The 13,784-nt window shown below is 41.2% G+C and overlaps 1 protein-coding gene across 3 annotated transcripts in view; it reads right to left on the bottom strand.

Moving 5' to 3' along the window:
* Nucleotides 1–13,784, bottom strand: part of acot7 (acyl-CoA thioesterase 7) — a 52,607-nt gene that overhangs the window by 26,291 nt on the left and 12,532 nt on the right. For 2 of the 3 annotated variants that reach the window (XM_069660067.1, XM_069660066.1), the window contains exons 4-6: nucleotides 11,310–11,401; nucleotides 11,016–11,130; nucleotides 10,119–10,205 (exon numbers count right to left, since the gene is read on the bottom strand). In XM_069660067.1, the coding sequence (XP_069516168.1) occupies nucleotides 10,119–10,205; nucleotides 11,016–11,130; nucleotides 11,310–11,401 (294 nt within the window). Of the gene's footprint in view, nucleotides 1–10,118; nucleotides 10,206–10,410; nucleotides 10,426–11,015; nucleotides 11,131–11,309; nucleotides 11,402–13,784 lie in introns of all 3 variants that reach the window. The other variant, XM_069660065.1, reaches the window with a different exon arrangement.

Raw genomic sequence — 13,784 nt, 5'->3', positions numbered from 1 at the left:
AATTAATTACATGTCAGGGTGTGGGTTTGTCTGTTTATAATTGAGTTCTTTTTATCTCAAGTGACCAAAAACGGTTTAACACAGGTTTAAAATGTTCACCAAAAAGACTGCTAATATCTCTGTCTCTGTCAGATTGTCCTCTTGTTATATATGGGATCATACATATTGCACACACAAGACATTTACTCGCACATTAACGTTTAAAACATTTAATTCAATAACCTTTGTAGTCCTCATCATTAGTCACCTGTTAAAGAGCTCTATATATACTACATGCTCTTCAGCAACACATCCATAAAGACGTGGCCGCAATGCAGCTGGAAAAAGAAAAATATACATTCGAATGGAGATGAGGGACTACTTACCACAACATGTGCTGCAACAACTTCCAATTTTTTTTTTTTTAAATGAGAACTAGTGGTGATGAAACTCTGGGAGATAACAATGTTTTTACTGAAATAGTGGCAGATAAATCTGCATCAGCAAGAGACATTACATAAGTATATCACGTAGTAGTTATTTGTTCACAGTCGTCTGCTGACCTTGCCTTACATTCATATACTGCCCTTTCAATGTGCTTAATTGCATCTTCAGAACACATAGCATTTTTGACGAGACTGTGTCGATGTTCAGTCTAAAAACCTCTGACTAAATTGTCGAGTCAAATCAAGTGGAGGACAGCACTGTCCTTGACTACCAAAGATGCTTGTCTTTATTAATCACAACCATCAGTGGAATTGTTAATGCAACTCCTGCAAAACCCCTTCTCCTTGTATAGTCCATGTAAAAGGCTGGAGTGAGGCTCAATGTGAGACTGCAAATGAGGACAAGCGAGGCCAAGACAGCCCTGGGCCTGGCGTTATACATTCGCAGGGTGACATGGCACACTATGACTCTCCCTGTGCCGTGGGGTGGGAACTCGAAAGGCAGGGGGAGAGGGGGGCTGCAGTTGGTGTGTAGGAAGAGAAAAGACAGCTCAGTCCAAATGGGGAAAAATGGCAATTAGTAACCCGGTCCCTAGTGCAGCCCAGTTGGCCACGAGGCAAAATACCTCTGTGATAAGATTCCTTCTGACCATTTCCCCAAATCTTGTGCACAATGCTGCTCATAGGCAACAGGCAATGAGAACAATGCAGGGAGTCTTCCGGCCAGCTCTAATCGGCCATCAACTTGTCTACTAACTTCAAGCCTTTTTAATTAGAACCAGCTCAGACACAGCAGACTATACAAGGCACCCACTGATCTGAAAGAGAGTGAGACATAGAGGTATCGACAGCGTAGCATGCGTGACCTCTTACATATTCTCTCACCACTTCCTAAACTTACGTTCTATCTTCACAACTTCACTTCTTTGCACTTTTCCTTGCTCTTGCTCTGCCTATCTTTATCCTCCGCTGACAATTACTCCCTCCCTCTGTTCCCCTCATTCCCTCCCCAACAAGTGCTTTAATCATGGACAGTATCAAACGACTCAAACTGCCTCCTAATGAGCTGTTACTATAGAAACAGCTCCTGTTAACATCACAGCCACGCTGCACCCACCTACTTCCACCTTCCTTCCTTAAGCTGCATGTTCTTTTTTTGTGTCTTTGACCATTCCAGCTGTGGTGAGCTTTATTTAACACTGAAACACATTAGCGTTGGGCCGTAAGTTCTGTAAATTGCAATCTAGCGCTGTCATGGTTACAGTTGAACTGTTAGCTCCTTGCACACCACAGACCTGATAAAGTCACTGAGATGTGATTTCTATAATGGAAGTTTTGTCAGATACAGTGCTTGCAGGTAAACTGCACCTCTAGCTGTGATGGTTCCTACAGATTACGTTTCTAAATGTAGAACCCTTATAACAGTAATAAACATTTGGCTGATGTTCATTTTGTGCATTTGTTCATTTTTGGTGATAGTTTGAACTTGTTTGCTTGGTTGAACTGGTACCAGGTAAGGTGGAGATATAAACGATAATTATTCTCTAAAAACTGATGAGAGAATCTCAGAGCTGATAAAAATATTGGATATGCTACTCCAAGCAACATGCTCTATGGACTTATTTTGCCCCAGGCTTTGCCCTTAGCCTATATACAGGCTGCCAAACCCTGTGATTGGTGGAGTTTGTTAAAGCTGTATGCATTATAGGCAAGCTGCAGACACTATTCAGAGCTACAAAAATGTGTTTTTTAAACGGGTTAAAGCTGCAGTTTGTTTAATCTCTGTCCCTCCATTGATGGATAAGTGTGGTTGAGTGTGGTCAGGAGTGTGCAAGTGAGTTTTAATTTTTAGAATTTAAAATCCTTCTTCTCACCTACAAAGCTCCAAATGGTCAGGCACCATTATATCTAAGCACTCATAGTAACCTATTACCCACCCAGAATGCCAGCCTGCTTGTGATACCTAAATTCTCCCCTATCCGTCCCCTCTTCTGTGGAAACATCTACCACTTCAGGTCTGGAACGCAGACTCCCTCTCTACTTTTAAAAGTAGGCTTAAAACTTTCCTTTTGATAAAGCTTATAGTTAGGGCTGGCTCTGGCTTGCCTTGGACCAAGCCATAGTTATGCTGCTGTGGGCTTTGACTGCCGGGCTCGCCACCTCTCTTTCTCTATGTGTTTGCATGTATGTCCTCTTAATGCACGTTAGCAACTTTATCTTCCCGGGAGTTTATGAGCTCCCTTGTCTCGCAGGTTCCTGTGGATCGTTGTTGTGGACCACCTGCTGCTTTGAACCTGCTTGACTCCAACTGCTACAATTACTATTATCAGTCTTACTTAAATTATTATTAAATGAAGCAGTTAATGCTAATATAAGAGCTGTTTCACAATTATTATTAACAGTCATACTTCCACAGATCAACCATAACATTATGACTTTTGACAGGTAAAGTGAATAACATTGATAATCTCGTTACAATGGCTCCTGTCAGTGGTTGGGATATGTCAGGCAGCAAGTAAATGGTAAATGGACTGTACTTATATAGTGCTTTTCTAGTCTTTGCGACCACTCAAAGCTGCTTTTACACTACATATCACATTCACCCATTCACACACTGATGGCAGAGGCTGCTATGTAAGGTGCCCAACTGTCAATCAGATATCACATTCATACCCGTTGGGAGCAATTTGGGGTTCAGTGTCTCTCCAAGGACACTTCGACATGTAGCCTGACGGAGCTGGGGATTGAACCTCCGACCTTCCGATTGAAAGACGACCGACTCTACCACTGAGCCACAGCCGCCCCACAAAGCTGAACCCTTGTACTTGAAGTTGATGTGTTGGAAGAAGGAAAAATGGCCAAGCACAATGATTTGAGCAGCTTTGACAAGGGCCAAATTGGGAACGCTAGACGATGAGTAAGAGCATCTCCAAAACTGCATCTCTTGTGGGGTGCTCCCTGTTTGCAGTGGTCAGTACCTACCAAAAGTGGTCCAAGGAAAGAAAACTGAAAACCGGTGACAGGTTCATTGGCGGCAAAGGCTAACTGATGCGTGTGGGGAGTGAAGACTGGCCCGTGTGGTCCGATCCAACAAAGCTACTGTATCTCAAAGTGCAGAAAAAGTTAATGCTGGTTCTGACAGAAAGGTGTCAGAACACACAGTGCATCTCAGTTTGTTGCATATGGGGCTGCGTAGCCGCAGACCGGTAAGGGTGCTATTGCTGACCCCCGTCCACCACTAAAAGCGCCTACAATGGGCAGCGTCAGAACTGGACCAGGGTGCAATGGAAGATGGTGGCCTCGTCTGATGAATCATGTTTTCTATTACATCATGTGGATGGCAGTGTGCCTCTCTGCAAAAATGTTTCAGGAATGGTTTGAGAAACACAACGAGTTTAAAGTGTTGACTTGGCCTCCAAATTCGCCAGATCTTAATCCAATCGAGCATCTGTGGGATGTGCTAGACAAACAAGTCTGATCCATGGAGGCCCCACTTCGCAACATTCAGGACTTAAAGGATCTGCTGCCACCTTATTGGTGTCAGATACCTCAGCCCATCTTCAGAGGTCTAGTGGAGTCCATGCCTCGAAGGGTCAGGGCTGTTTTGGCGGCAAAAGGGGGTCCTACACAATATTGGGCAGGTGGTCATGATATTTTGGCTGATCAGTGTACATTATTATGCTATACTTATACTGTTATACCATGTACTATACTATTATGATTCTTGGCATTGTAGCCATAAGCCTGTATTATCTGTTATTGTTACCTTGTTTATCTGTCTCTATCCATCTCTCTCCTTCTGTACCTCCATCAATCTATCCCACTTTCTCTGCCCATCCAGTCGAGGCAGATTGCTGCTCACCATGAGCCTGGTTCTGCTCGAGGTTTCTGTCTGTTTAAAGGAAGTTCTTCCTTCACACGATGCCAAATCTTACCAAGCACTTGCTGATGGTGGATTCATGTTGGGTCTTCAAAATAATATTAAAAAAAGAGTACAGTCTAGACCTGCTCTTTTTGTAAAGTGTCCTGAGATAACATTCGTTATGATTTGGCGCTATATAAATACAATTTCATTGATTAATTGATTAATTGCTAGACTCTTCCCCTGAGTTTCTAAAAGGCTTCAACAGTCAAGCATCAGTATTTTATTTCTGAATCAATGTTAGATTAGAGGAGAAAAGTGTAGAGGTGGAGTTAGTTGATGCAATCCACACACACACACACACACACACACACACACACACACACACACTCCTCACAAAGGTCGATCACACAAGCTCCAGTGGACATATCCCTGTCTCCCTGAATTCCTCGGTCTCAAGCAGTGACATGTTTATATACCCACTGAGCATAGATCAGAGCAGAGGGCAGATCATGTAGGGCCACAGTGACGGATGTGTTCCTGTGCTCAGGCAATCCCAGACTCAAATCCATCACACACACACACACACACACACACACACACATTGCATTAAATCTATGCATGCCAACCACTTTATAGCCACACTTCTGTATGCCCTCCTCTCTCCTCTCTCTCACACACACTCATACAAACACAAATACAGTAGGCACAAAAGCATGGGCTTCCCAGATGTGCACAGAAAGCAAAGGAAAGTGTGCACACGCTGTCAACCACCAGCCAAGTATTTTTTATGCTCAGTGAAAAAGTATTTTTAAAATAATTTGTTCCTGACAGGCAGTCAGTAGACTAAATGTACAACAAACATCAAAACATTTAATAATATGTTTGCTCTTTTTTTCCCTTTCTTTGTCAATGTGCTTTAATCAGACCGCAGTTGTCCACCTGTGGCAATCAACTGCTGTTTCCATGGAAACAGGTGGTACGCCTTCTTAGAACATGAAATAAGGAGGAAAGAGAGAAGCAAGAGAGGAAAAGAGCGAGACAAAAGAAGATATAAGGATGAGAGGTGGGCAGATGGGAAAGAAGAGTAACATAGAAGAGGAAAGAAAAGGAACGTTAAGTTAATGGGCATCCAGAAAGAGTTTCTGAATCTCTGATCTTTTCCAGCGTTTAGAACATTTCCAGGGTTTGGTTCTGACTTTCAATACAGATCCAGGTGTCTATCATTTCAGGAGCAACTGTACAGCAATTGACATTAACTGAACAACATCAGGCATTCTAAACATTGGGGTATTTATCAGGAATCATTAAGCACAATGTGCAGTCAATGCCAAGTACCTTAATGTGATCCAATCCACAACATCCAGACAACATCAATAGTACAATATATATCTTCTCAGGTTTTGAGATAACTTTCCCTAAACAAATGCTCAGTTCCTCTTGTCATCAAACAACCTCACTGTAGACATTTTCCACAGGGACTATTTCTTTAATAGAGAGTTGTTTCAACAAGAAGTGTTGATGAATCTTTGAGATGAATATCTCAAAAAGTGGGGAAACTATAGTATCTGATACCACCTCTTGATACCACAAGATGTTTTATGGTGATTAACAGTGTATCTTTATCTCTACAAGACAAATAATTGAACAGTGAGGACTACCTGATGAATGTGAAGTCAATACAACATAGAGTATATAGATGGTAGTACGATAACACAATTGTATTCGCCAACAAAAGCTTCAGTCAAATCTCTGGCTGGATGGAAGAGATGGTTTTTGTCTTGTCATTTTCTCTCGTCAAGGATTGATCAAGGGAATATTCAATAAGACCTATAGGGACGATGGTTTATAGAGCAAAAGACTTGTTTCCAAGGTGCAAACGCATCGACTGTTTTCATTTACAGTATGAACATGCCTGCATGGGTGTTCTTGCTCATGTGTTCATGCATGTGCTGAATGTCTCCTTAGGCTCAAGCTAAGTAGGCCACTTTTCCACAGCACAAAAGAGGAGACATGCAGCTAGTGTATGCTGTAGATGTCGTGTAGAAGTAAGTTTACTTTCGTTCAACAAGAGAACAGAAAAAAGGGCGAGCGAAAAAGTGTAAGACACAGTGGGAGAGAACGAGAGAGCGAGCACCCTGGCTGCCTGACCTGACTCGGTTATGTAAACATAATAAGTGTAGTGAAAGCAGCCGCAGCGAACAACAGGGAACATTGCCTAATGAGCAATGGCATGTACAGAGAGAGAGCGGCAGTGTGTGTGTGTGTGTGTGTGTGTGTGTGTGTGTGTGTGCATTCTAAATGACCTGCATGCTTGTTCCACATTTGATTTTTAATTGGACAGATTTCTCAGCAAGCTCTCCAAATTAAAAAGGCAACCATGACGCTTGCAATACTTATCTGTCCCGCCCTGCTCCCCGCTCCCTCCTCCTCCCATCCTGCTGTCCTGTCCTGTCTCCTTCTCGATGCCTCTCCTTCTGAGTCAACATCTCCCCTCTGCTTTTCTTCCTCACTATCTGGTGTGTCTCTTTGATGGCCTCTTTACATAGCTGACCTCAATAGAGTGGCAGTATGAGGCAGGAATAACCTGCCAGAAACAATATACCTCGACTGATAAAAAACATCTGTTCTGCGCTGATAAAAGTTGGATTTGTTACAGAAAGAGCCAGAATTGTTTCCAGTCAGGGTTTGCGGTTTTATGCTGCTAAGGACATCAGATAATTAGGTTTTTCATTACGGGTGGCTAAGCCATCATTGAACTAATTTTCTATGTTGCCTTTAATCATAGTTTGCTGCTTTCTGAACTGTTTGCACCGTGCTTTGTCATTTTTAACCTCCAAAACTTTGTTTTGAGGAATCAGGAATACATCGAGTGGGGGCAAAGAGCCAAAGAAGAGAAAACATAAAAGAGAACAGAAGCTTCTAACTTTCTAAAAACCCTCTAAAAAGTGAATATATTTATTAGGGATTCTGATGGGCATACTTTTGTGAATGTGAGCAGAAGTAATATCTTCATCTTTTTGCAATCAAGTCTTTGAGTGCCTTTTATGTTAGCACTACCCAAATAAAGAAAATGGTTTCTCTGCGTAAACATGATGGAATAGTCCCAGTCAGAAATCCAATAAGGTCAAAAGATGAGTCACAGAATGAACATTTAAGTGTCTGAGTCGGCTTATTTGTCATCATAGCACACAGTTGGAAATGGCATCAGCACTATAAATGTCCTGTTACAAAGACCTTGTCTTTCCATTTGTTGTTATCGTTGTCTATTTTTCCTGCTTTGTCCTTGTCAGCAGCAACCTCCTGGACTGAAAAATGAAGTGCCAAAAACTGCAGCTCCTGGAACGACCAGGTGAGGCTGAATCCTTGCTAAAAGCAAGTCAATCCCTTTAGAGACCCATGTCACAATGACCGCCTGCACAGCATAAATAAACATGTAAACAGCCTGATAACAAACACAGTTTTGCAGGGAGCAGTGTCTGCGTCTGCTCACCTTGCTTTTTTGCTCTTTCAACGTTTCTCATACCTTGATGAATTATTGGCAGCCTGTGCATGAAACTCTGGTCAGCTTCTCAACTAAAATCTTTTTCTGTGGGAAACAATCTAATAAGCCAGCTAATGTTTCAGCTTTCAACATAGACTGTATAACTTAGCGTTTGCTAAGCCCTCACTCCTCTCCAGGCGAACCCTCTTTCCAACATGATTGCTTCCGGGTTAAAAAAAGTAACACCCCTTTCCCACCAAAATTAGTGCATTTGCGCGGGTTTTTCAGACCTGGGACGACCAGCTAATAAATGCCGATTGTCTCTTTTCCCATTGCCAGTGGATTATACTCCTTTCGATTACTTTTCTGCTACATCACCATCTGCCGTCACAAACGCGCTGGAAACCTGTCACCTTATTTCTTCCTGCCCTCGGATCAGAAGAAGCTCTCTCACCTTGCTGTCTTGCCATTGTTGATGTAGCTTGCACAAAACAACGTACGTTCTTCTGTATTTACGCGACAGCAGGCGGAACTTCATGGCATCACTCTGGTAAGGTGGCGGAGATTAGCTTGTTGACCCAGGTTATGGTTCCTATCATTAATGATCGGAGCCGAGGCCATAATTACCTGGGTCTACTGCAGTCATTTGGCCTAGCCTTTCCCACTAAGGTAAAAAGCCCGGTGTTAGTGGGTATTTGGACCAGTGGGAAAGGGGCTTAGGATGGTGATCCAAACACCAATGAGTGACACTAAAGTTGCTCTGTCCATTTCTTACATACACTTTGTGGTTCTTCACCATTACGAAATGCTCTTAACAGCGCAGTTCTGTCAATGTCAAAGAAACACAAAACTACAACAACCCAAGCACTTATTCCAGCAACGAAACAGTGCCCACACACACACTGATAAATTCAGGACAATAACTCTCCACAACCTCGAGTAATCACACTCACTTCAAAAAACTTTGAGACATTATTGAACCAAGCTTTTTTTTTATTCCTACATCCCTCATCCATTAAATTTAGGGGCGAATGTAACTACTAAAAGCCATACAATTCTTTCTCAAGAACGTTTCACTTTAGATTAAATTCTGCAGTATTTTTTTTTCTCTGCCTCTCTGTGTTGTCACAGGACACACTGTACAAACATACAGCCTGGGGTTAATGCCAAAGGCTGTGGCTGGGAGGTACATTGTCAGGAATCATAAGCAAACCCTGACGATAGAAAAGATGGAAAAATGTAGACAGTAAAATTATGAAATGCTTGATCACTGTTTGCAGATTTTTCTTTACACCTGGTAACTGTTCTTTCCTCACCTAAACCTTCATGTGTGTAGCTTTTCTTCTACTCCCTCTGTCCAATCCTTTGTTTCTTTTTACTCCTTTCTATATGTTCTCTGCTGTAGGTATGTTGGCTGTTTCATCCTCTCCCTACAGGATTTCCATACTGTACTCATGCTGTGTATGGTCAGGACATTCCCTGCCTTGAATACTAAACAGCCTGATGCTGTATAGTAGCTCTTTGTTTCACATGTGTGAGAATGACAAAGAAATCAGCAACTGGACGTATGTATGTAATCAGTCTGTAGTGTAACAGAGAGAAGAGAGGTTTATAAGTCAGAGCAGTGGCCTTTACCACGAAACACTCGTGGGAAATAGCATTTAAAGTTAGCATTAATGTTTCCAAACATTACTCTCTGCATTTTAGGAAATAATTCAGTTAGACAAACACCTGGTTCATTCTTGAGCACCAGCAGGAAGGAAAACTCACAGAAACACAGCTTCGAGATAACACTGCTTTATCGTGCCAACCTGTTTGCAAATCATGGCTTTTTTCGCTTCAAACAGGCACAGATTAACATGACCACCCGGTTAGAGTCATGTTGGTCCACCACATTCAGTAGTTCTTTTTTTTTAACCTTAGACACCTTTGGAAAAACAGGAAGCTGAGAATTTCTGCCAGATGTTTGACTTTCTTCACCAGTCTTTACCTCAGCTCTCTGCTTTTCACACTGGGCTGAAACTTTACACTCAGCTTTTCTGAGCACGTTTATCGTGAACAGCTGCCAACTGTCTAACTGGAAAATTAGAAAGAAAAGTGAGAGCAACGAAACTCAAACACATGGTAGAAAATGTAATATTAAAGTGCCAGTGACACTGTCAGCAACCACTCTCTAGTCATTTCATCCATTTTTAAGAATTGCTAAACCGCCCATTAAACTTTTTTTGGCAATGGGTTACAGATGGACTCTAGAACTGACTCTGAACATTCTGGCATGAAGACAGAAACTGTCTAATAACCTGCTCAGCCTTTAAACTGGAAATGTAAAAAGAATGGGTAGACTCACCTCCTTGAACATAGTCGTGTAGTGTGCAGTCAGAGGGGCCCACCAAATGGATCAGACTGGACTGACTGAAGCCAACTGTGTGTCGTTCTGCATTGCAAATGGACAAATGTGCAAACACACAAACAAAAAAAACACAAACGAAGAATTGTGAAAAAAATGTTGCACTCTAGAATCTGCAAGTGTATTTTGCTCAAGTGAGACAACATCAACAAAAACTACATGTTACTGTTCAGTACGCTGCCATACAATAGACACAGTACGGACATGCAGCCTGCTGAGGAAGCTAACATACCTTTCGGTGGATCCTCTGGGGTTAGGTGAGCATAACAAAATTAAAGAATTAGTTATCAATGTTATTGTCATCATAATATAACGCTCCTGAAATTGACTGTTATAAAACAAAATCTTGAGTTCTCTTTGGTATGTCCAGTATATGGTGTTAATCATTTCATGGTATAACAACAGAAAAATCAAAATTATCTGAATGTTCAGACATCTTTAACTGTTCTTAGCGCCATTAAAATGTCTTACTCTAAAGAGAATATCTGTATTTGTCTTCATTTTGCATTGAATTTTCACATCACTGTGTTGTAAAAGTTACAGCAATGGAAAAACATACTGGTGTCCTGTATTATTATGTGTATTATGTTACCTGGATGTTCTCTTGTTACTACAGCTCCTCAACTTCAATTCATGCTCATTGATTGAACATATTAATACTGATATATTTGCAGGTTAAGCCATAAAGACACTTTTGATGACAATGTTAGCATCATCACATCAGAAAAAAGGACCTTTATACTTCATCAACCCAAGTGGGTGCACGAATATTATCTACAAATCAGATTCCTGCTGGAACTGCACGTGAGGAAGTGATTTGAGGCCTTTGGATGTTACCTGGGCTGGATGGAGGGGGCAGCACCTCTTCAATCCTCGCTTTGGTCTCCAGCCTCTCCAACTTCTGAGCCTCATAGCGCTTTCTGCCCTCCTCCTCGTGCTCTTCACTGGCATACTAAAGGCAGAACGTTATCATTATGAACACATGCTAAATAATGTGAAATTAGATTTTCCCACTGTTAAATGTCACTATTTTCACATTGACCAGATGGCCCTTCTCACAGAGAGAAGCTGACAGGTAAAATGCCAAACTGCAGTCTATGAATGTCACAGTAACTAAGTTTTATAATGTACCTTGATGGGAGGAACCTCCATGATCCTCTCGACATTCTGCAGAGAGCAGGGGACGTACCACAGCGCTGCCTTGTTGGCCAGCTTCTTAGCACCTGCAGGTACAGAGAAAGGTTGAGTTTTTGTAATGAGGAGACATCTCTCATTCTTATTTGACAGTAAACCAATAATCAAGAAGTTTTGACAAGTCTTTAAAATAAAACAACAATGTAGCAAACAATTTTGTAATAGCTATTGTCAGACAGACACTTTTATTAACAGCCTAATAAAAGCCAATCATTTTTTAACAAATCCAGTAGCGCTGCCTAAAGACAAGTCTTTCTTCTGCAAACAAAGGAGCAGAAAATAAATGAGCTTCTTTGTTCAAAGACAATCATTCATGTCTACTCAGGACAACACATTCGACAAAGTCCGTCCTTCAGTTAACGTAAGGTTTCGCATAATCTCCAAATCCTGAACTTTCTGTCTTGTTACTGTAAATTGTGATTATAAACAGGATTGAAAGACGTGTCAACTCACTCATTACATTCTCTGTACAAACATTAACCTTGTGGTGCTTTTTCTAAACGATGATACAAAAGCATGTCATGTTTGTAACTGAGGTGTTGTCTTTCATAATAGCTGTGAGAGTGGTCATTTCTTTCCTCTTTGGCTTGATCCTTGCTTGTGTTGCAAGAAGAAGGCATCTGCTAAATGAAATTGTAACACTGTAACATTTTTTTTCAATTCTTCAAAAAATAACAATATATGTCTTTTAATAATGCTGATGATAATAGCTTTATATCAACGGAAACTATGATAACTTTGAGTTTCTTACTTTTGTTTTGCTCTTTAGCTAAACCTCATTTGTCCTGACAATCATACTACAACTGCTGAAATCCTGGAAAATCGTAATGGCTCATTTTAAAGCTAAATAGTAGCTGCAAAGTGACACTTTTAGTGTCACACTTAGTGCTTCAATAGTTTTATAAGGCCATTAAAAATATATAAAGTATTGAGATATGAAAAACAGTTCTTTGTCTTGTGTGTATATGTTTGAAAAACCTTGGAAATAAGAATCCATTAGATCTCCTTCTCTTTTAAATCCCTAAAAAAATCTCTGTCATCAAAGAGAAGTACATGTACTGTATGCGTCGTCCTGTGAATAGATATGTGCTCGAGTGCTTCCATATCCCCCATATAGTACATGAAAGGCTTCGTTGGTTGGAGGCATTCAGCATCAGCTCTTCGTTCCTACAGAAAGTTAAGAACCATAAAACTTCTCAACGTCTCATAGCAATCAGGCGGAGAGGTTGCCATAGTGATATCTGTTCTATGCTGCCTACACTTTTCACTTAATTTGCGAAGAGAGAGACGGGGGTTATTTTGAGGTTGTGTTGTTATGGCACACAAGGGAGGCACACAGATTAGAGACAGCACAGGGCCAGCAGGTTAAAATGAAATCACTGTCTTAAGTGTTGAGAGCTTTTACTTACGGCTGCTCCATCTGATGAACTCTGGTTTAATCCTTCTCATTAGGTTTGATGACGCTTATATTTGGAATCATTTAATGGTTGTAATCAGATTGGATTCCGGGATTTTGTTTTTGATAAAAAATGTTGACTTTAACTGTTGCTTTGCCCATAGTTTTACTTTCCTTACTTGTACCCAACAAGTAGAATCTTAAAGTTGTATAAATGTGAATAATATCTACATGGACATTAAAGAGACAGCTCATCAATACAATAATCTTGATTCAAATGTAGAATTGTGACATTACTGCTCTGTTTTTCCACAATTAACCAGCTGGAGACTTTACATAAGAAAATGTGAAGTTAAGTGAAAGGAGTGGGAGCAGCGGCCTATGGCAGGTTACATTTGCATTTTACACCCGAGTTAAAACTGTGCATACAGCCAGGTCGCGTTACCATGCCGACCATGCTTCTCTCCTCCTCCTCACATTGGCTCCCGCCCTTGCCAGCAACCAGGAAGTTGCCGGGAGGAGAAAGGCACATTTACATATCCTTGACTCTACCAAGACGGAGTGACTCCAGTCTATTATTAGCTCCTGCTGGACCTTTTGAGTGAACTGTGTTTAGGTTGGGGGGATGAAGAGGAGGAGGAGTGAGAGAGAGACGGGGAACCATTCCCAGTTCGACAGATGACCTTTTTGACCAGAACGTAACCAGGGAACTGCCTTTGAATTTCAAATCCCTCAGCATCAAATGAAGACAATGTCATTGTTTGATCACGTCATCGACTGGCATGCACCCTTATAAGTGCCTCATCTGAACATTATATGGTACTCATCCTACATGCAGCATCATGTACTGTGTTAAGGGAAAGCTAACTTGAAACTGACCACAGCCATACAGTAACACACACAGCATTACTACTTAGGATATTTATCTTAATTCATTTCATCTTGCTTTAATTGCCCATGGATGAACAGAGAAATGGAATCTTTGGAATTACAGAGAACTGAATTCAGTCCAAAAG

Source organism: Semicossyphus pulcher, unplaced genomic scaffold, assembly GCF_022749685.1.
Source record: "Semicossyphus pulcher isolate SPU_LCO1_2020_fin unplaced genomic scaffold, fSemPul1.0.p SCAF_13, whole genome shotgun sequence".
Lineage (NCBI taxonomy): Eukaryota > Metazoa > Chordata > Actinopteri > Labriformes > Labridae > Semicossyphus > Semicossyphus pulcher.
This window is presented reverse-complemented; position numbering and strand designations above follow the sequence as displayed.